At 42.7% G+C, this 21827-nt stretch overlaps 1 protein-coding gene across 2 annotated transcripts; it reads right to left on the bottom strand.

The window, feature by feature from the left end:
• Nucleotides 1-361: 361 nt before the first annotated feature.
• On the bottom strand, nt 362-21803 carry abcc10 (ATP-binding cassette, sub-family C (CFTR/MRP), member 10). Of its 2 annotated transcripts, none has more exons than XM_026172099.2 (22): nt 21526-21803; nt 19847-20060; nt 18144-19515; nt 17806-18033; nt 15219-15375; nt 13946-14091; nt 13652-13731; nt 13185-13356; nt 12949-13047; nt 12444-12633; nt 11306-11383; nt 10909-11097; nt 10456-10594; nt 9874-10066; nt 9129-9472; nt 8751-8920; nt 8499-8659; nt 7749-8002; nt 7443-7588; nt 4585-4682; nt 4008-4120; nt 362-3873 (listed from the first exon to the last, which is right to left on the bottom strand). In XM_026172099.2, the coding sequence occupies exons 2-22, from the start codon at nt 20020-20022 to the stop codon at nt 3738-3740; spliced, it is 4641 nt and encodes a 1546-aa protein (XP_026027884.2). In that variant the 5' UTR covers nt 20023-20060; nt 21526-21803; the 3' UTR covers nt 362-3737. The 2 variants fall into 2 exon arrangements, with proteins under 2 accessions (XP_026027884.2, XP_080159394.1); XM_080303268.1 differs by lacking the exon at nt 21526-21803 and adding an exon at nt 20242-20359.
• Nucleotides 21804-21827: the final 24 nt, after the last annotated feature.

Here is a 21827-nt window from a genome sequence, read left to right as displayed (position 1 = left end):
TAGAGTATGCACGCATGTTAAAGCTAGCATTACGGTTGATTCCTGATTTTAAGGGACCAAAATACAAAATAAAAAAACAAACACTCCCCCTGACAACTTGATAAGTGTGGTAAGAAAAATTCTGACCTGAGCCAAGGGAGCGGCAGGCGTTCACCGTGTGAGTCACTCCGATTAGTCACTTGTTGGGGACAAAGACTGTTGTCTGATTCAATCTGGATTGAAAGAAAAGAGAGCTCAGTTGCATTCACAGAATTATATAATCCTACCTGAAAGGGTACAGCTGCAGCTCCATATGGGCTCTGACTGTACAGTGTTTTTAATTGTTCTCAGGCAAATCTGGTGAATGAACTCAACATACATGTTTAATAATCAATAGCATTTTTATTACCAACGAATTTTTACATTACAGCTGTTGACAAGCCAAGAAAAACAAACAACAAAAATCACTCCTGTCAAAATATACTCACCTGCAACTAAGCATACAAACATCACAATCACAACATTTAGATAAACTTTTTTTTATTAATACCTGAATCTAAATTTGATTTACAGCTCACATTAAAGCTGCCGAGATCATTCCATTATTATTTCATCAATTTAAACGATTCATACTATCCTCCCTTAATTGTTTGACTGACAAATGTTTTATTATTCAGGTTGTCAGTTGCTCTTTGTCTTGGTCTTACATTAAAGTAAAATGGACTTGAAAATACAATTCATGAGATGAAGGGGATCAATTTATGACACATACAGATATACTAATATGATGATCAGCATGTGGTTATTTGATCAATGTCATATGTCTGAAAAGTCTGACGTTGATGCCAAAAAAATAAAATGTGTCAAAAAATAAAGTCAGATTGCTTTAAAACAGTACATATAAAGAGAGGCAAACACACCCCAGGCTGAGTTCTTTGCCTGCAGCAAGCCTGAATCGTTTTTGTTAGTCTGTTGAATGACAGTAAATCATTGACAGAGAAGTGAAGTAAAAGACTCCGTCTGGTCATAAAAAGCCTGCATGCTTCTTCATAATAATAATTTAAAAAAAAACACTGAGAAACTGGATTTTGTGTTTTCTTTGTACAGATGGTTAACATTAAAAGAGTAAAAAAAGAAAACAGGATATAATGATAAAACAGAACAAACAGGAGTTGGATAAATTAAAACCAACTGTTTTGTGGCAGAGCTTTTCTCTTCAGTGTAGTTCTAAGATCTAATAAACCACCAACAGCCCTGTGCAGAAGAAAACTTACAATAAATGTTTTACATATATCTCATGAGACTTATATACTTTATATTAAGTCTCATACAATGTTGACCTCATTCAAGTGACCTGTATTTTCCACACTATAAGAATTAAGAAAACACAAATTATGACGACTGCTATGATTACTGTTCCTGCTATTATTGTAAATGGTACTAGAAAAATGTGTAATTCTATGAAATAGTACTTCCATAAGAACACAGTCACATCCATTTATAATCATCATCTTTGAAAGAAAGTAAAAAGTTTGGATGTGTTTCCTTGCAGACAAGAGGAAGAAGCAGCAACTTCATGTTAGTTCCACAGATGAGGATTCCCAAAACTTTGATACATCTACTCTCATTTAAATCTACAAAATATGAAGCACTTTACCTTCCATATTCATGTTGAACTTGGCAGATACAGAATCAGGTACTATTCAGTGTGTGAATGTGTGTGTGAATGGGTGGATGACTGGATATGTAAAGCGCTTTGGGGTCCTTAGGGACTAGTAAAGCGCTATATAAATACAGGCCATTTACCATTTACCATTCAAATAAAATTCCTCATAGCCCTTACAGGTCTTGCAGCATTTAAAAAAAAATTTCAATAAAATGTTTTTTTAAATAAAATTCTAAAAATAAGACATTTCTGTATTGTTGAACTGTGAATGTTTCTTATTTTCAGGTCTCTCTTTTTATCTAAAGCACTCAAAGACTGACTGAACTCTCTTTATATATTGAAAGATGATTCATAAAATGCTCCACATATCATTTGTTTCAAATGAATCCACAACAAGATTATAAAGTCATAATTTCATATATTTAGACATTTTTTTCTACTCAGATTGCTACTGTAATCCCACTGCAACATTTCTTCTACAGCAGCGGTCTCCAACCTTTTTTGCGCCACGGACCGGTTTATGCCCGACAATATTTTCATGGACCGGCCTTTAAGGTGTCACGGATAAATACAACAAAATAAAACTAGTACCGGTACCGAAAAAAAGAAGATTTATTCATAACACGCGTGAAAAGACCCAGGAAAACCGAGTTAACGATAAAAACGATGACAAAATAACGCTGAAAACCAATAAAACCCTGAAAACCACACATTTCACACCTGAGCCTCAACTCTCACGGCCCGGTACCAAACGACTCACGGACCGGTACCGGTCCGAGGCCCGGGGGTTGGGGACCGCTGTTCTACAGAGTGGTGTTTTGTTATAACACATCAATGTTTAGTGGCTTGTGGTAAGACCAGATCTAGGGCCAGATCTGGGGCGATCGTGGCTCAAGAGTTGGGAGTTCGCCTTGTAATCGGAAGGTTGCCGGTTCGAGCCCCGGCTTGGACAGTCTCGGTCGTTGTGTCCTTGGGCAAGACACTTCACCCGTCGCCTACTGGTGGTGGTCAGAGGGCCCGGTGGCGCCAGTGTTCGGCAGCCTCGCCTCTGTCAGTGCGCCCCAGGGTGGCTGTGGCTACAATGTAGCTGCCATCACCTGTGTGTGAATGTGTGCGTGACTGGATGTGTAAAGCGCTTTGGGGTCCTTAGGGACTAGAAAAGCGCTATATAAATACAGGCCATTTACCAGGTATTTATGTTCATAATTCACATAAGTGCAAGCAGACATGATGTCTTATTTCATCAAACACAGGCAGTTGTTCTGAATAAACACAAAATTACTCCTGACAAGTTTACACGAGTCATTTACATATGGTGACGAACATTTCTGGCTGTCTGTCTAAATTAGGATTCAAATATAACAATAACAAAGTGTAAAAAGTAGCAGCTATTATACCAAATGGATTTGACTAATTCCCCTTATTTTAAGTTACTGTTTGTTTTTTTAATTTTCGCGACTGCTGACTTTGAAACCGAAGTTGGACATCCGAGACTTGAAACGATGGTTCTCAGCTATAAAAATGATGGAGTGCCACCTCTGGGTTCTGAATGAGCTGATGCCCCAAGTACAGAGTTTAAAGAATCAAAGTCTTGATGTTAAGTGAATGAACAAAGGAGCGGAAGATTTACAGACGGATTAATGAATTGTCTCCAGTGATGTGGTCTGAAAAAGATGGCAGATACAAGCAGCAGAAGGATATCTGAGCTGAGCTGATAAAGTGAGGATGGATTGGAGTGGAGCTGCTACTTCAGCACATCTAAAGGAGCCAGTTGAGGTGGTCTTGGGTACTTCCTGATTGAGGAGACTTAAGGGCAGACCCAGAACATGCTAGAGACATTATGTTTCTCAAGTGGCCAGTGAACTCCTTGGTGACCACTGGAAGAGTTGGGGGAGGGCTGTTTAGTTGTCTTGATTCAAGAATATGGCATAAATTCAATGAATGCTGTTTATGCATTAGAATAATCACATTTCCAAACAGCCTCGCTTTTGAGGCCAAGCTGTCCGTTCCTAATGAGTTTTTGCTCAAAGTCTGCAACTCTTCTCTGCATCAACTCAAAGCAGCAAGTTGTCTGTAAATGTGTCTGATCATCTCACTGTCCCTGATCACCCGCCAGTCTGTGAAAGATGGAGTTATCAGCTTGGCAGAGAGACACGGGACTGTCAAACTCCACCACCTTCCCAGCATGCATCACTAGCACACGGTCACAGTCCATGATGGTGTTGATCCTAATGTGAGACAGGCACACAAAACACAAAAAGGTGTTTCATTCAGAAAATAAAAAGCAGGAAGTTTTAGACTACAGTTGTAAAATAACATTCTGAAATGTGCTTTAGTGCAGGACATGAACACATGCAGTCACCTGTGGGCAATAGTGAGCACAGTCTTGTCCTGAAACTTCTCTCTAATGGTCTGCTGCAGGAGTTTGTCTGTCTTATGATCCACGCTGGCAGTGGCTTCATCAATACACAGGACCTAAATGACAACAAAAACATTGATTGGAAAAATGTTTTGCTTTATTTGTTTGAGCAATCACGCTAAAATATTTTGTTCTCAGTAAATATAAATAAATAAATGTTTGGAAATACAAAGTTAGTCGGTCTTCTTTGCAGTAATGTAGAAGCATAACATTCACAAAGCTTTTGCAAATACCTTCTCCTGTACGCAGAGTCTTACAACCTACTTCCTTGTGAACAGGCGAAGGCGTGTCACATAATTAGAGCTAATCAAACCTGTACAGTTTGTTCTTTGTTTACAGCCTCATACTGTCACTGATGTCACAGAGAAAGCCACAGACTATTTTTCACCCTTTATTGTAATTCTGTTGCACCCTCTCACCATCAGTGTCAGTCACTCGAGAGGAAATTTACCGTCTCTGACAGTGGTCGGAGACGACGTGTGTCGTCGGTACAGTGTAATGGTAAAGCTGCAAAACTCACCTTGGCTTGCGTCAACAGAGCTCTGGCCAAACACAGCAGCTGCTTCTGTCCTGCAGAGAAGAATCTTCCTCTTTCTCCCACCTCAGCATCCAGACCACCTGATATTCACGAAAACACACACAAAAGGCATGAGAGGCAGCATGAATCTGTCATCATCTACATCTTCATGTTGATGATCTTCATGTAGTAGCAGCTCCATTTCATGCAAATTTGAACCTTTATTTTAGGCTTTTATGATAAATGGCCCATAAAGTAAACAGGATTAATACAAAGATAACAGAGGAGGAAAGAGAACTCAAAGATAATAATGTTAGGTTCTGAAACACAGTCATCAGTTATCAAAGTATGTTTGCCAGCCGTTGGTCAGTGGATCCTTAGATTTATTCTGTGGTACAAAAAAATACTTTCGATCATCCAGCGTGTTGACTCAAGAACCATTTTGTAACTGAAGCAGACAGTCATGTGAGCAGACAGGAATGGAAAAGGGTGGCATCAAAGGTGCCAAGCAGACACACCTTTGTAACAAAAAAGACAAAACACTGCAATTCTTCTGCTCTCTGTTTTGTGTTGGTTTTTTTGCCTGTCCCGTTTGGCTCTTTTGCATCAGAATTATTGTCTAAAGGCGAAGAAAGATGCCCAACAGATTTACTTTACCAAATTGACCATCCCAGCCTTGCCATAATGGTCCATTTGATTCACCTTTTATTGTTTATTTTATTTTCACTTACTGAATACGGGACAGACTTGACTGGAGGAAAGAAGGGGAGAAAGAAAGAGGGAAAGAGAAACAGCTGAGAAGAGGGACGGGGGAGAAGGGCAAAAGACAAAAACCAACAGAATGAGCAGAGAAAAAAAATGCATATATCAATCACCTGGATCACCTGCTGAGAAAGAAAACAAGCAGAAGAGAACAAGAGTAATAGAATAAACAACATCACAATGATATATGGGAATATGACAGTAAATACTAAATGTTAAACATTATTGTGCAGCACATAAGATCAACAGAACACAGTGTGCTTTGAGGTAGGAGCCAAAAAGGGTGTAGTTTGTGGGTGTGATCACCCGTGTGTACACCTGTGAGCATGGACGTGCTTGTTTTTTTTTTAAAAGGTTCCTTCATGTAATGATCTGCTAGAGGGTGTGGGGGGGCCACAGCCCCGTCCTCCAGGGCATGAAGCAGGTATGGAGGAGATCAAAACTCCAGACATCCAGAGGCCCCCAGAACACAAGAGACCAAGGAAGACCAACAGAGGGGCAGCCGCGCCACTGTCCCGGAAAGAGCTGAGGAGAGTCCCAGATGAGGGCTCACTCAGCAGCCGTGGAGCAGAAGCCAGGGGGAGTTGCAGTGACGCGCCCGTGAGCTCCGCCGGCAGCCAGCTGTGCCTGAGTGACCGAGCCCCAGGCCGAGAGGCCGGGGGCACCCCACCTCCGAAGTGGCCCGAGCGAGCCCCAGGCTCCAGGCCCCGATAAGCGGCCGCCAAGGAGTGAGCCGGTGTGTACCTGGACGCCCATCCCCGGACACAAAGAACCACCAACGCACCGATGTCTGAGGGGGTCCGCCACTGGCAGGGGAAGTGGTGGTGGGTGGAGATAGGCCTCCAAACCTTGGAGGGCCTGAGATGTCCCCAGAGAGGTGGCGTCTGATACCCAACCTGACATATAGACACAGACATACAGGCACACACAGATACAAACATCCATTCCCACCCTCATGCTCTCATATGCACTTACTCCACACTCAACCAACGTGGAGACAGACATAAAGAGACGCTGTACACACGATCACACTCCCCAAGCGTACTCTACAAACCGGGTCTAGGTACCCTTACCCCTGGAGGGGGAAACTGCACCCAGACCCAGGTGGTGTTACTCTTTTCCCTGCGGTGGGGGGAGGCAGACCGCCCCGACTCTGCAGCAGCAGCAGGGAGGCCCCACATTCCAGACCGCAGTCGGACAGCCAACTCCTCCTCCTAGCCCCCCCGCTCCAGCAGGTCGCAGAGAATGGGGGTGGGAGAAGACTCCAAACCTCCCTCCACCCGTTCATTGTAATGTTGATGCATGTGTGTTCTAAGGTGCATTTAAAACCCAGGAGGGCATGGAGCTACCTGCCAGAGAGCAGCAGGTAAGCGCATAGTCCCTCCTGCTAGCCCTCAATGTCTACGTGTATTTAAAATTGAGAGGTGGGCAACGACGCCAGGGGTGGGGTGTACACCCTGATGGTACTTTGGATTCCGTGTATCGTGCCCACCCCCAAGATCCTATAGTGAGTAATGTGAATGTCTAAGTTGTGGGATAAAATTGAGGTACAGGCAGCCAGAAAGGGGGGGGGGGGGTAGCCTCCTCTGCACCCTGGTGACATACCCCTACTCCAAGGCCCTGCATGTGTGGGTGGTTGTGATGGAGCGGGAAGAGGGAGGCAGCTGGAGATGGGGAGGGAAGGAAGGGAGGGGCAAGTGACCCCTCCCTGGGGCCAGCTCCCCCGCTGACCCCAGTAGGCACCCCCATACTCCGCGACCCGCCAGGGAAAGGGGGCCCAGGCCCATCCAGACCGGGGCCCAGCGCAGCAGCGCCTCCCGGCCCCACAGAGCCCGGGACAGTCCACCCAACCCCACCACAGAGAAAACTGCACCCACCCCACCATCCACTCATCTTCCAGACTACATAAGACAATAAACACCCAGGCTGAGATCTTCCTCCACCTCTCCTGTATCTCCCCCTCCTGCAGAGAGTTCCTGAAGAGAGGAAAGCTCCTGCAAGATGTGACAATCTCCCCCACCAGTTGAAGAGCCCCCCAGCCCCCCTTCTGCTCTCTGTTAAATCACTGGGTCAAACACACTTTTGTAAATAACTCTCACCCATTCTGCTGACCACAGTGCTGAGGTGGCACTGCTCCAGGACGTCCAGCAGCTCCGGCTCCAAGTGTCGCCCACAGGGGTCCAGATTCTCTCTGACTGTGCCACTGAAAAGGAAGGGGTCCTGAGGAATAATGGCCAACCTGGACCTGCAGAGGGCAACAACAGCACATAAGTCAACTTGTCTCCCACTGATTTTATTATATTATAAAGTACATTATGTTAGTAATTTATCTTCTAAAATGCGTTAGAGCACAGTTTTCGTGTAACTCTTATCCAATACCAATAAACAACTCAATTCAAATGTACCTGAGTTGAACTAGACCCACAGTGGTGATATCCAGCTGATCCAGGAGAATCTGACCCTGGCTGAGCTCCACCATCCGAAACAGGGCCAAGAATATCGTGGACTTGCCAGATCCTGTACGTCCCACAATGCCTATTTTCTCTCCAGGTCGCACCATGAGGCTCACTCCATCCAGGGCATTAGGCAGACCATCCCTGTAGGTCAAAGCCACATTCCGAAACTCCAAACAACCGTGCTCAGGCCATGAGGGGGACAGCTGAGGTCAGAAACAGAGAGGGTAAAATGCAAATAGTACTCCAAGAAATTTAAAACGTGTGACTGAGTCCATAAACACGTTAGAAACGACACTTGATTTATGGTATCATAAAAAAGAAGGGCCGTTTTCCATAGATTTCTTTACAACAACCCATATTTTTTTAAAGCAGAGAGACTGCCCTCTGCTGGGCAATAGAAAAATATACATGTTAAAGTACTTTGTGTTGGCTTTTGTTTCAATTGACAAAAAAAAAGATGCCACGTCCATCTTTATTTAAATATGTAAATAGGTGTACAAATGTTTATATATGTTATTAATATATATATTAATATATATGTAAATTGTGTCTCGTGATCTTTTCCTCTGACTTTCAGGTTTGGACTAAAAAGTAAGATACATTCTGTGAAGACAGCTGTGAGGTAAAGCCAGGAGCTCTGATAAAGCTTTAGTGTAACCCACTGTTGTTATGTTAATATCAATATCCAGTGCACCCGACCTCTGTATTCTGATGCTGTGGTTCAATGGGCAGTCCAGTGGAATATTCCTCTGTTCGTTCCACGCTCACCAGCTGCATTTCAGTCTGCGTGAAGCTGAATATGAGGCCAGATAGCAGCTGTGTGATAGACAAAGCGTAGGACAGGGACAGACCCACCAGACCTGATAGGAAAACCGGCACACACACAGTCTTACTCAATGGCTCCTACGGTCATTAAACACGCACAGCCTGCAAATTCTTCTGCTGTCTTACCTGGATCAACAGAATTAAGCTGGTGCTGAACAACAGCTATCACCCCAAGGCCTGTCACCACAGCGATACCAATCAGCTGCAGACGGATGTCCAGCCACTGCCCTGCAGCGTAGCTAAGAAACAAACAGCGTTGGTTCTGCTCCAAACGCCTGGCGTTCTCCTCCTCAAACCTGAAACAGCAGAAAAATGTCCCTGCGGTTTAGCTGTTTCTTTAGTCCCTATACCTAATATATTTTATTAATATTAACACTTCCTGTCACCTATGTTCAAGAGAATTTAAATAAATTTTATGTCCTGTGCAAGATAAAGTTAACAACTATTACTTATTTTCACATACATTTATCTAATCACTGAAAACTCTGTTTCCGTGTCACTCACCTGGCAGAGTTGCCACTGGCCCGGATCGTTCCCAGTCCAGTCAGTGTCTCTGAAAAATGCGAGTAGATTGGTGACAGAGTGAGGCTGCAGAGGCGCTTCAGCTCTCGAGATGTGTGTCTATAGAAGTGCTGTGTGCGGTAGTACAGCAGACCCAGGGGAAGCAGGGCCACCAGGACCCAGGGCAGGCCGTAACTTATCACCACCAGCATGCCGAGCAAGCCAAAAATGTTGGCCAGTAAGATGTTCAAGACAAACGGCAGGCTGTCGTCCACGCTGTACAAGTCTGAGGAAAAACGGTTGAGAATTCGGCCCAAAGGAGTGGTATCGAAGAACGCCATAGTGGTCTGGATGGACACGCAAACAAGACATTTTTTAATATTTTTTGCTAAGTGGGAATTACTCATGTCACTCACACTTAAAGTGTTTTCCTCTCTCATTATGCATTTGCATTTTTCTTTAATGAATCTTGTGAACTATAACAATTGCAGATGCAATTGTGATCTGTAGTAAGAGTAAAAATCCTTATTATATATGTATTTAAAACTACCTAGCACATCAGAAGGATTGGCATTAAGTAGATAACATAGGCAGTGTGAGCATACCTCTTCCTGTTAATGAACATCTACTCAGCTCGTCTGATGTCTCACACTGCTAACCCTTCAGTCACCACCCTGTTTCTCCAACCTTTAGCTATTTTTGCCAGACATGAAAAGCACTCAATCTGCTATGCTGACTGCTGACATACCTTAAAGACTTGATTCAGAAGTCTGTTGTGGATGGCAGAAGCGGCACACATTACTCCATAGGCAAAGAGGAAGGCACGGAGTGCGGTGAACACGGTGTTGGCCACAGCAATGGAGCCGTAGACCGTCAGGTAAAACTTAACATCTGCATCGATGTCGTTCGAGAGGAACATGTAGTCAGAGGGCACTGAAGATCTGGATGGGTAGAGGTGAATATCTGATTTTAGTCAAAAGACTGAAGTAAGACAGGAAGAAGTCAAAGTTTAAATCACAGTACTAAAAGCAGTTTTTATTTTCATTCTTCAAAATAAAAGATAAACTTTGTGTTTAACATAATAATAGAAAATGTAATGGCAAAGTCTTTACATCTGTACCTTTTAAAAATAATATATAAATGAAATTTTAAAAGAAATCATCATTATCTCACGGCTGAACTGCATGTTATTATTATAGCATGTGCTCTTTTAAAATTGGTTACAAATTTTGTGTTTTAAAGTTTATTCTGGAACAATGATAGCAAGGCATCTTGGTTGTGTTACCATTCACAGAATCTTTTTCAAAATGTTGCCAATTGGTCAACTCACATGAGCCTTCCAGGTGAGAAAAGCAGCAGATGAGGTGAGCTGAAGGCAGGTAACGAAGAATCATTATTCCCAGTGGAACCATTGTGTTTTAGCTCAGAGATCCAGTAGGACAGCCACCAGTCAGACACATTTTTAGATGCTGATTTACACACAAACACACACACAAAGTTCTTATTAAATTAGAAATGAATTTAAAGCCAGAAGACAGTAATTATTTTTTCTTTTGGGGACAAAATACCCTGAAGCCTGCTTTAAACAATAATCCTATATCGCCCAAGTATCATACAGGTCGCCTGGACTTATTTTGTAATTTTGGCAGTAAAATTAAAAAATAATTCTCATCTTTAAAAGATGAAAAAATGTTGACCACAGAGAGACAATCTTGGAGGTGATGTTTCTGAAAAAATTGCTAAGCGTCCCCAGTGTACAAAGATCATAAAAAGCATTCCAAACCTTGCATGAGGAGCAGAGAGACTAAGACGCAGGAGGCCAGTACTCCACCCACAGCGGCCCAGTAGGTCTGGTAAACTCTCCATGCCAGCCTGCCCACCTGTTTCTGCTCTGCCCCCGAGAGGTCAGGATCATTATCCACATGTAGCTCAGGCAATGAACTCATTTCCCCTTCAACCTGCTCCACGCCATCTGCTCACAATCAACAGGGGCCAAACCAAAAGGATTATAAGAGTCCCAGAAAGAAGAGCTGAATTTTGGATTTGTTGAGATTTTGTTGAGATATTGCTATTGAAGAAGAAGATGACAACAATGGGAACTCTGGACTTGTAAGAGATTATACATGCGCCACTGTTTTAACACCTGAGTTTTTGTTTGTCATAATGTGAGGTGAACACACCTTTCTCTTTTGTGTTGCGGTTGTTCTTCTGCTTTTTCTGGACTGCGTCCACCAAAGGAAGGACTTCTGCTGGTGTCCCTGTTTAACACAGAAGAATAGAAAGGCCTTTTATTCCACAGATGTTATAATAATAATAATGGATTGGATTTTATACAGCGCTTTTCAAGGCACCCAAAGCGCTTTATGCCACTATTCATTCACACACTGGTGGAGGCAGCTACAGTTGTAGCCACAGCTGCCCTGGGGCAGACTGACAGAAGCTGGCCAACACCAGTAGGTGGTAGGGTAAAGTGTCTTGCACAAGGACACAACGACCAGGACAGAGAGCCCGGGGATCGAACCAGCGACCTTCCGGTTACAGATGCGCTTCCCAACTCCCTGAGCCACTTACAAGTTGATGCTCTTCTTGCATGTAATGCTAAACGAATAAAGTGAGCTCAATATAAACAACTAGACAAAACAAAAAAGCCATGACGCCTTTTAATAAATGTCCTGTATCTGTACAATAGCCGCTCTTTTTTTTTTTACTTGGCATATGGATACCTTATACAAGACAACATGGCACTCTAAGAATTACAAATAAAAATCAAAGTCTGAGATGCTAAAGATGGCGGTTGTCCCACCTCGTTACCCAAAAGCCAATCAACAGTTTAGGTATAAAGCATATTAGCCAATCACATCATTCTGTGGATAAATGTACACTTCAGCTATGTGGAGGCAGACATCTTTTTCTACTTGTTATTGTTCTACAGATGTAGAGATGTGTACTTTTTTTCAATTATATTTTGCCTAAGTGCATATAGAACATTGATTTTAATTTGGCATGAGCAGTTAGTGGTAAAGCTGTAATATTGTAATATTGGATGAAAAATGCTTTTCTGAACTGTATTTTGGAGCAAAAATGCAAAAGTTGTTGGGATTTTTTGTATTTGACTGCCACTTCTATTGCATGCAGTTTCTATGACCCACTGATCAATACAATTGTGAGTTATGACTTTCTCCCCATCCATTCTGATGGAAACTTCAAAATAACTTAAGCTGCTGATCTGTGACATTTGTTTCTAAAAGGACTTTAAATCATTTAGAAGTTACATTTATACAAATGTCACCAAGATTTAAAGCAGACTTCAGTTTCTACCTGTTTTGATGATTGCTCCATTGTCCATGAGGACAACCACATCAGCTTTGTCCACAAACTCTATGCGGTGTGTGCAAAGGATTCTGGTCTTCCCTCTGAGGAGCTCCATGATACATTTCTTCATAAGGTGTTCAGCCACATCTGCATCCACTGCTGCCAGTGGATCATCGAGGAGGTAGATATCTTTGTCCTGCAGGAGAAGCAGAAAAAAGGAAGGGGAGGCAACATCACATTACACAAGCATATTACATATAAACAGCTTTTTATGGCTTTGTAACTATTTGTTACAAGAAACTGTTAACATGCAGTTCCCTCAAACAAAATTAAAAGCTCTAAACGTTTACCTGATAGCTTTCAGTTTTTATCAATCTGTGCAACAGAAGGAAAAATATAATTCTAATATCATTTATCCTTGTTTACTGCAGCCTGACTCATTTATTTTGTAAAACCTCCTCTGTGCCTCTTAGAGTGTGAAGCAGATGGCTGGATTGTGCTGAAGACTCACCATGTAAACAGCTCTAGCAAGTGCCAGCCGGGCCTTCTGTCCTCCACTCAGAGTCACTCCGTTCTCACCCACTTCAGTCTTGTCACCATTTGGCAAAACCTGCAGGTGCAGAAACAGAGCAACCAAAGCCCTGAAAACCAATTTATTTAACATTTTAAACAATCCCAGAAACTCCATGCAAAGCACAGTGAAATCAGTGTGAAGAAACGTAAACAATAACATTGTCACAATCGTACATTGAGGTCATCTGAGAGGGCGCAGGCCTTGATCACAGCCTGGTAGAAGGCAGCATCGTAGTCTCTGCCAAACAAGATGTTGTCTCGTACTGATGCATGCTGGATCCACGGTTCCTGTGAGGCCAAACCAAAGCCAACCTCCCTGTCTGCAACATAGAGCACTCCAGTCAGCCTGCAGAGACAAGTGGAAGATGGATAGACCTTAGTCACACATTATTAATCCCAGGTTGTGTCAGTGCACTTAAAAACACTAAAACCAGATTCACTATTGATTTTATTGACTTTTTTGGTTCCAACTAAGATGAAAAATATCATCTAGAGCAGCATAAAGCCCCTGACTGCCTATTAATCACCTAAGCAAACCTTCATATTGGGAAAGGGAATATTGATGACTCGACAACATTCTTCATATGTAAATTAAGTCATAAGTGATAATATTTTCAATAAAAGTTTCATAAGCTGTGTACCTATTAAGTTCTCCAGTCAGAGCAGCCAATAAGGAGCTCTTTCCACAGCCGACCTTCCCAACCACGACAACCAGAGAGCCCTGAGCCAGACAGAAGACAGCAGATGTCATGTCTGTACTAAGTCAGCTCCAAACACCTACTGTTAAAACATTTTGGTGTCAATGCGTTTTTGCAATTTAAATATTCATATACAATTTTAGGGTGTTGAATACTGAGCTTATATCACTGACAGGAGACGATGAATTTCCAACTATTGGGATTGTTTTAAAGCACAATCCCAATAGTTGCTTGTACCTTGGTTATGTTTAAATTGAGACTGTGCAGCTGCAGGCTTCCTTTAGCTCCTCCAGACCCTTCCTCTTCGTTTGGACTGCTGGGTTCCTGCCATGAAAATGATCCCTGGCTCAAAAGGACAGATGTCTGGCTGTCTTCTGGAGACACTGGGCACAGATGTGGTATTTCAGCACAAGAGAAACATTACATAGATTTAAAAAAGCAAGTTTGGCTGATGAACTATGTACTAGGGATGCAACGTTACCAATTTTTTTCAAACCGATACGATACCGGATCTGAGTACTTGCCGATACAGAGTACAAAAACCGATACTTCTACCACACACACACACAAATGCAATGAATTGGAAGACAGGTTTTATTTTATTCTCTGCCGATAATAAATAATATCTTAATAAAAATGACCACAAAAAAATTTCAAGTGAAAAATAAGCACTTCTGTTAAATTATTGCAGAGTCTCCACATTGTAATTTAACAAAATATCACTGAACTATTGGCACTGTCTCGAGCTTTCGGAATAATAAATAAACACTTCTGTTTGGAATAAAATAAATACAAATTAGGTTTGAGAATAAAATAAACTTTTAAATTGTTGCAGAGTGTCCATATTGTAAACAAACAAACAAAATAACGAAAGTATTTGGCATTGACGAACGAACTCCCCATCTGCCCGTGGATCATCAGTCCACTGTGCCGTTAAACCAAGGACTGACATCGCGCACACACTGCTTGTCTTTACCTCTTTAGAAAGTTTTGGCACCATTATCTCCCTGATGTGTGGGCGGCTGGGAATTTCATATCGCAGCTCGAGTATGCTGAGAAGAATCCTATGTTTTCCACGACTGGCATTGGCTGGTCATCCAGAGCGATAAAATGAGTCAGAGCCTCTGTTATTTTAACTGCCCGTGGATTTTCTCTTGACATTTTTCACCGCTTTTCCAAAACCTGAGTTAAAGTTGGCTGTTCCGGTCCACACTGCCAGTCCATGATACCAGTATCGGTATCGGTGCATCCCTACTATGTACAGTTGGGTAAAACGTTTTCTTTAGTTTCTGTGAACTTTACTCTTTGAAAAAATAGCATTTGATGCAATCACTCGAACAATACTTGATTAAAGCAGAAAATAACCTCATCTTTAATGAGCAGAAGCTGTTCTAAACATTCATAAAAACTGCTTTTTCCTTGAATGAACAAAAAAGCATGAGGACCTGTTTCACATCAAAATCAAATACACCTCCACACAAACAAAGTAGGAAATCAAGCAGTACCCTACCCAGGGCATAGTATGCCTGCAGGTTCTGGTTGGTTAGTTTAAAGAAGCGCTGGATTCGTTCCAGAGACACTTTGGCTTCCAGGACTCCATTGAGCACCCAGGGGAAAGCATTGAGTGGGATGATCAACATTCCTACAAGGGCAAGTGTGGTAAACACCTGCATGGGATGAGAATCACATTTACAAGAATGCACTCTTAAAAACTTATCACAAGTTATATAGTCCATTGTTATATATGCATTTATACAATCATTTACATGAGAGCATAAAACTAGCTTAAAGAATTTCTAAGTTCAAAGCCACTGATATCCTTTTTTACTAGGAATACAGAAATATAGGTACAAAAAAGGTACAAAACATTTTTTCTATTCTGAGAATTATTTAATAAATTAATATATTTATCTCAGTGGCAATTTTTTTTCACCATTGTCCTTGACTGTCATTTTGGGGAATTTTTCTGATGGTCCGAATCCAATCCTGATCCTGATCATGAAGCGTGCTGAACACTTTTCTGTGCAGAATATAGATCCCCTGAAGCTCAATGTGTAATATGCAAATAAAACTGACTTGATTTTACTTGTGCCTATTGAAATAAAATAACTATTACTGCTATGAGTTGTTAGTCATTTGAACATTATTGCTCACTGTGCAGAAAATCCACCTCAACCTTTTATGGCACTTAAATAATACAAATTATTATTCTAAAGTTGTCCAATTGTAATGACTGATTAGAAAAAAGATGGGGAAAAATTTTGTTTGAAGAAGGTCTTCGATGCATTGGAGTGAGCTGGTTCAAGCAGACAACTCCAACTGTGGTACTTATGCATGTACCATGTCATCAAACACACCCTCCCTTCTCATCTCTCCCTCTGACATTTCATTTCCGCTGCTGCCCTTTTTTTTTTTCTTTTTTTTTACTTGTTAAATACGGGACAGACTTGACTGGGGAAAAGAAAGGGGAGAAAGAAAGAGGGAAAGAAAAACAGCGGAGAAGAGGGACGGGGATAAAGGGCAAAAAACAAAAAAACAACAAAATAAGCAGACAAAAAAATACAAATATCGATCACCTGTTAAGAAAGAAAAAAGAGAAAACAAGCAGAAGAAAGAAAAAAAGAGCAACATAATAACAACATCACGATGATCTATGGGAATGTAACAGTAAATACTAAATATTAAACATTATTGTGCAGCACGTAAGATCGACAGCGCACAGTGTGCTTTGAGGTAGGAGCCAAAAAGGGTGTAGTTTGTGTGTGTGAGTCCCCGTGTGCTCTCACATACACACGGGTGTGTATGTGAGAGCACACGGGGGGCATGGACGGTGGGGTGCGTCCATGCCCCACCTGTGAGCATGGAAGCGCTTGTATTTAAAAGGTTCCTTCGTGTAATGATCTGCTAGAGCAGGGGTGTCGAACTCCAGGCCTCAAGGGCCGGTGTCCTGCAGGTTTTAGATTTCACCCTGGGTCACCACACCTGAATCAAATGATTAGTTCATTAGCAGGCCTCTAGAGAACTTCAAGACATGTTGAGGAGGTCATTTAGCCATTTAAATCAGCTGTGTTGGATCAGCAACACATCTAAAACCTGCAGGACACCGGCCCTCGAGGCCTGGAGTTCGACACCTGTGTGCTAGAGGGTGTGGGGGGGCCACAGCCCCGTCCTCCAGGGCATGAAGCAGGTATGAAGGAGATCAAAACTCCAGACATCCAGAGGCCCCCAGAACACAAGAGACCAAGGAAGACCAACAGAGTGGGAGCCGCGCCACCATCCCAGAAAGAGCTGAGGAGAGTCCCAGATGAGGGCTCACTCAGCAGCCGTGGAGCAGAAGCCAGGGGGGGTTGCAGTGACGTGCCCGTGAGCTCCGCCGGCAGCCAGCCGTGCCTGAGTGACCGAGCCCCAGGCCGAGAGACCACGACAAGCAGCCACCAAGGAGTGAGCCGGTAGGTATCCGGACGCCCATCCCCAGACACAAAGAACCACCAACGCACCGATGTCTGAGGGCGTCTGCCACTGGCAGGGGGAGTGTTGGGGGGAGATAGGCCTCCATACCTTGGAGGGCCTGAGATGTCCCCGGAGAGGTGGCGCCTGATACCCAACCTGACATATAGACACAGACATACAGGCACACACAGATACAAACATCCATTCCCACCCTCATGCTCTCATATGCACTTACTCCACACTCACCCAACGTGGAGACAGACATAAAGAGACGCTGTACACACAATCACACTCCCCAAGCGTACTCTACGAACCGGGTCTAGGTACCCTTGCCCCTGGAGGGGGAAACTGCACCAAGACCCAGGTAATGTTACCCTTTTCCCTGGGGTGGAGAGAAGCAGACTGCCCCGGCTCGGCAGCAGCAGGGAGGCCCCACATTCCAGACCCCAATCGGACGGCCAACTTCTCCTCCCAGCCCCCCCCCCCCCCCCGCCTCAGCAGCTCCCCTCTTTTCAACCCCTCCACCACTCCAGCATCTCAGGTGTTGCTCTTGTCAGAGTTATTTTTTTAAATATGTTTATACAGTAACCCTACATTCCCTAATTCTCTACAAAGCTCACTCAGCATCAACACAGCAGCCAGTTTACCTTTGCTGCCGTCAGCTGGTGTCCAAGCAGCACATACGTGACGAAGGTCAGGATGGAGATGACCACAGGTAGAGCAGCCCAGGTATACACACACAATGCATCCAGGTATTTGACAGCCTTAAGGTGGGACAGCTCCTCTTTGCGACAGTCAGCCACCTTCTGTGTGAAATGAGGCTCCCAGCTATAGAACTTGATGACGCGAATGCCGAAGAGGATCTCTGTCATTAACTGGAAATAAGTTCAAAATTAAAAATAATCTCAACAAGATTTTTTCCCTGGGTAGCTTCATAAAAGTATATAAATCAACTCAGTGTAATAAGAGCTTAAACATGCCATACCTTAACACGGTTATCCTTCCACATGAGCATCTTTTTATTGTTGCTAAGGATGCAGGAAGCAAGGAACTTGTTGAATGGCACCAGCAGCAAAGCTACGGACAGTCCTCCAAGGAAAGCTACACCCACCTGCAGATATAGCAAGTAAAGGGTGACAGCTAACTGAAAGGGCAGGCTCCACAGCTCATGGAAGCTTTGGAAGAAGTTAACCACACGGTCGGTGTCTGTGCTCATTAAGTTCACCACCTCTCCTAAAGTAAAGCCAGCCAAGCTGCAGCTGCTGACTCTCAGGGCTTTGTTGTAGATGGCCGTCACAAGAGCAGCTCGTGCTGACAGCGCCACCTTGGAGACCTCGAAGACAAAGATGTTTCGTAGAACAGAGCACAGCAGGGTGGTAGCAAAGAGCCCCAAGGCACACCAGACACCCCTGCTGACTGGGGCACCTTTATCCTCCATAAAATTCACAAGACTACTGAGGAGCAGTGGACCTGCAAAGCTCAATATGTTGACTGTCACCTTCAGCAGACCAAGGATGTAATACCACTTCCCAAACGCCTTGTGTAGCACCTTCAGCAATCTTACATCACCTTCCAGCTCCAGTGGTTGGTCCTGGTTGTGTAAACTCCAGCTGCCACTTGGGAGGTTTGTGCTGACTGGTGTGGGCCATTGATCCTCTTGGTAAGTGACTGGTGATCCTTGCCAGCAGGCTTCCCAGCACTGGTGAAAATACCGACAAATCACACTAGTTCTAAGTTTCTGGGGAAGGTGATATACATCGGCTGGTCTGTCCAGTTCCCATCTCTGCCCTCGCCTGAGGAGAGGGGTGAGCCACAAGTAGAAGAGTCGAGATAGGCAGTCACTCCCATCCTCAGCCACAATCTCCCCAGTCTCCAGCTGGGTGTTCTCTGGGATGAGCGGAGAGCCATCAACATCGTTAATATACAAAGTGTACCCAGCATCACTGATGCAGGGGAAAGCAAATGCCAGGAGGTAAATGAGAAAAAGAAATGTCCGTACTGAGGCAAGAACAAATCGGGCCAGTTTAAGAGGTTCAGCTGGGTTTAAATATTCCTTGTTGTTAGAGTAAATTATCAAGTTGATGACAAGGTTGGGGAGTAACAGAAGCACCAGGAGAAGCAGCAGTGTTGGTCCTCTGGTTCTCTTAAAAACAGTCCTCTGGAGCACTGTTATGACACTGAAGTGGACCAGCCAGGCCAGGATTGCACAGCTGCCAGCTAGGATGTCCAGGTACATGTCTCCCTGCTGGAGGACACTCACCAGGATGACATCTGCAGTGTAGAGTAAGGCAGCCAGCAGAGCTGACACGAGCCTGAGTGTCCAGCCACACGGGGGAGACGTCTGGAGGTGGCTGCATCTGCAAAGCAAACAAAAATGTGAAAATATAGACACAATTTTTAGAATCATCGGCATTAGTTTTATAGGGTGCCCCATTCGATGATTAAGCTGCGCATTTTGAATTTAGCCAAAAACTGGACAACTCAGAGAAGACTCCAAAAAAGATGGGGGGGAGTTGCTTGTTTTTAAAGAATTGTTGTTACATTAAAGTAAAACATACTTCATCAGAAAATCCACTGCAAGGATTGATATGCATGTTTTTTTGTAACTACAACTTCATTATCCGCTAATAAAATTGCAAGATTGGAAAAGTGTTGTTGATAAGGACCTGGTATCAATGCATGACCTACCTTGACATGCTGAGGTAGCAGGCACTGAAAATGGCCATCCCAGCATGGGGCAAGACACCAAGGATGAGCTGGTTAAAACAGGGGCTGATGCATTCATTCTGCCACAGAGGAAGAGGATCCTCTTCATCTGTATGACAGAGGCCTGCAATCAGGTCTGTTGGCCCAAAGTCATTCATCCTTCTTCCTACTTGACTGCTGTCATTCTAAAAATTATCTGTAGAGGAAAAAATAATATTATTTATCAACTTTTAAAAAAGGTAACAAGGGTGTTTCAAAGAAAACCCACAGGGTAGTTATTATTCTAGAAAACATTATTTTTTAAAAAAAGAAGAAGAATACAACAATTTGTTGGCACTATCATCATCTTCCTATCAGTAAATAAGACAACATTTTACCATTGGCAGAGGCCACTGATCATCTGTTATGTCCCGTCAATTCTGCAGTCCATTTTTCTGAGATCCAGGTTCAATAATTCACATATTTATTCATAAATCCCTGGGTTGAAGACAGTATTATTTAGTATTTAGTATTTATTTATTTATTGTCATTGTCAAGAACAATGAAATTGCGTTTGGGGCTTCCATACAACCCAAAAAAAAGAAGAAAATAATAAATACCCCTTAAAACCCAAGTGTACATATTTAACCCAGTGTGATTCCAATGCAATAAGACAATCCTTAGCAATAATGTTCGTAGAAATTCAGACAAAGACCTGAGAAACATGACAAAATACAACAATGCAACCCATTCAATATTATTGTACTGTGAGATATGATATCAGATATGATAGTTATCTATTTAAGAAAGAGGGGGGGGCAGGAGGGGGAAGAGAATAAAGATATGATGCACCAATGCAGACCAGTTCATTGCTATTAAGAAGTTGGATATGGTTATTGTCCGTGAGAGGATAATTTCAGTACAGATAATTTCAGTAATGAAAAGGTGATAAAACTACAAAATAAACAAGAACTAATGTACTAACAGCAGCTAACAGCTAAATTTTAAACACAGCTATGTCCCTGAATTTTGTAATCTGTGCACGCCTAATGAAAGTGAACATATTTTCCCAAAGCCAAAGTTTGAAAAATGGCAGTATAAAAACAGTATAATAAATAACCGGATTATAGTTTAGGCAATAGTCCTGTATGATTAATTTTATTGCAAGAAAAAAAAGGGGCATCCATCTATTTTTTTAGCCTCTTATCTATTTCAGGGTTTTTTTAAGGTTGTGGAAATTTATGGAAATTTGTGTTATTTTGAAATACAAGCTATGGTCATCCTTAGCTTGATCAAGAACTTTTCATATTTCATTCTGAAATGTTCAAATCCAAGTACACAGTTACATTAAGGATATAAAATGCAGCTAGACTCTTTCCATAACTATGTATTTTATGCCTGTGACAGAATCATCTAGACTCATTAGCGGTTCATTTATGCACCTAACTGCAAAGAAAATGTAAGGCTTTAATGTTTTCTGTAACATTCGTGTTTCCTTGTTTACCAGATTGTTTACCAAATAAACCTTTCGTGAAAGACCTGTTGTTATAGTACAGTCTCTGTTGTGTGTGAGCCCTTCAAGAAGTTTAAGGGGCAAGTTAACAACTCTGGATTAAAAAACGTTAACATACAATTTGTTGCAATTTTTTAGGTGTTGTTGCTCCAACATTCACAGCACTAACCTTTAAGGAGTGACGAAGCAAAAAAGAAGGCACATTTATCCGGTCTTCCTGACTGAAACACCCTCACACTAATGTAAACAAATTAGGCTAGCAAACTAGCTTAGGTAACGGAATATTACGCTATTAAGTTTTTTGATGTTACCGCATGCACTATGTAAATAGAAACTTTAGCGAGCTAGACCAACTATAAATACAAGTCGACATACAACTAATTTAAGAGCATTTAGACCACAGGACTTTAAATGTTACCGGCTTTCATCTAGCTAACAGGAAATGGATCTGTTGATTGCTGATGACGAGTA

This window comes from Astatotilapia calliptera, chromosome 6 (genome assembly GCF_964374335.1).
Source record: "Astatotilapia calliptera chromosome 6, fAstCal68.1, whole genome shotgun sequence".
In the NCBI taxonomy this organism is placed as follows: domain Eukaryota; kingdom Metazoa; phylum Chordata; class Actinopteri; order Cichliformes; family Cichlidae; genus Astatotilapia; species Astatotilapia calliptera.
This window is presented reverse-complemented; position numbering and strand designations above follow the sequence as displayed.

Bases quoted from the DNA above. Each gene is read 5' to 3' on its own strand.
- abcc10 (XM_026172099.2), bottom strand. From the start codon at position 20,022: ATGAATGACTTTGGGCCAACAGACCTGATTGCAGGCCTCTGTCATACA. The intron at 4,683-7,442 runs GTGAGAGTTATT...CGTGAATATCAG, and splicing joins CACTGTGGTCAGCAGAATGG to GTGGTCTGGATGCTGAGGTG. The intron at 3,874-4,007 runs GTGACTGCATGT...GTCTCACATTAG, and splicing joins GTGCTCACTATTGCCCACAG to GATCAACACCATCATGGACT.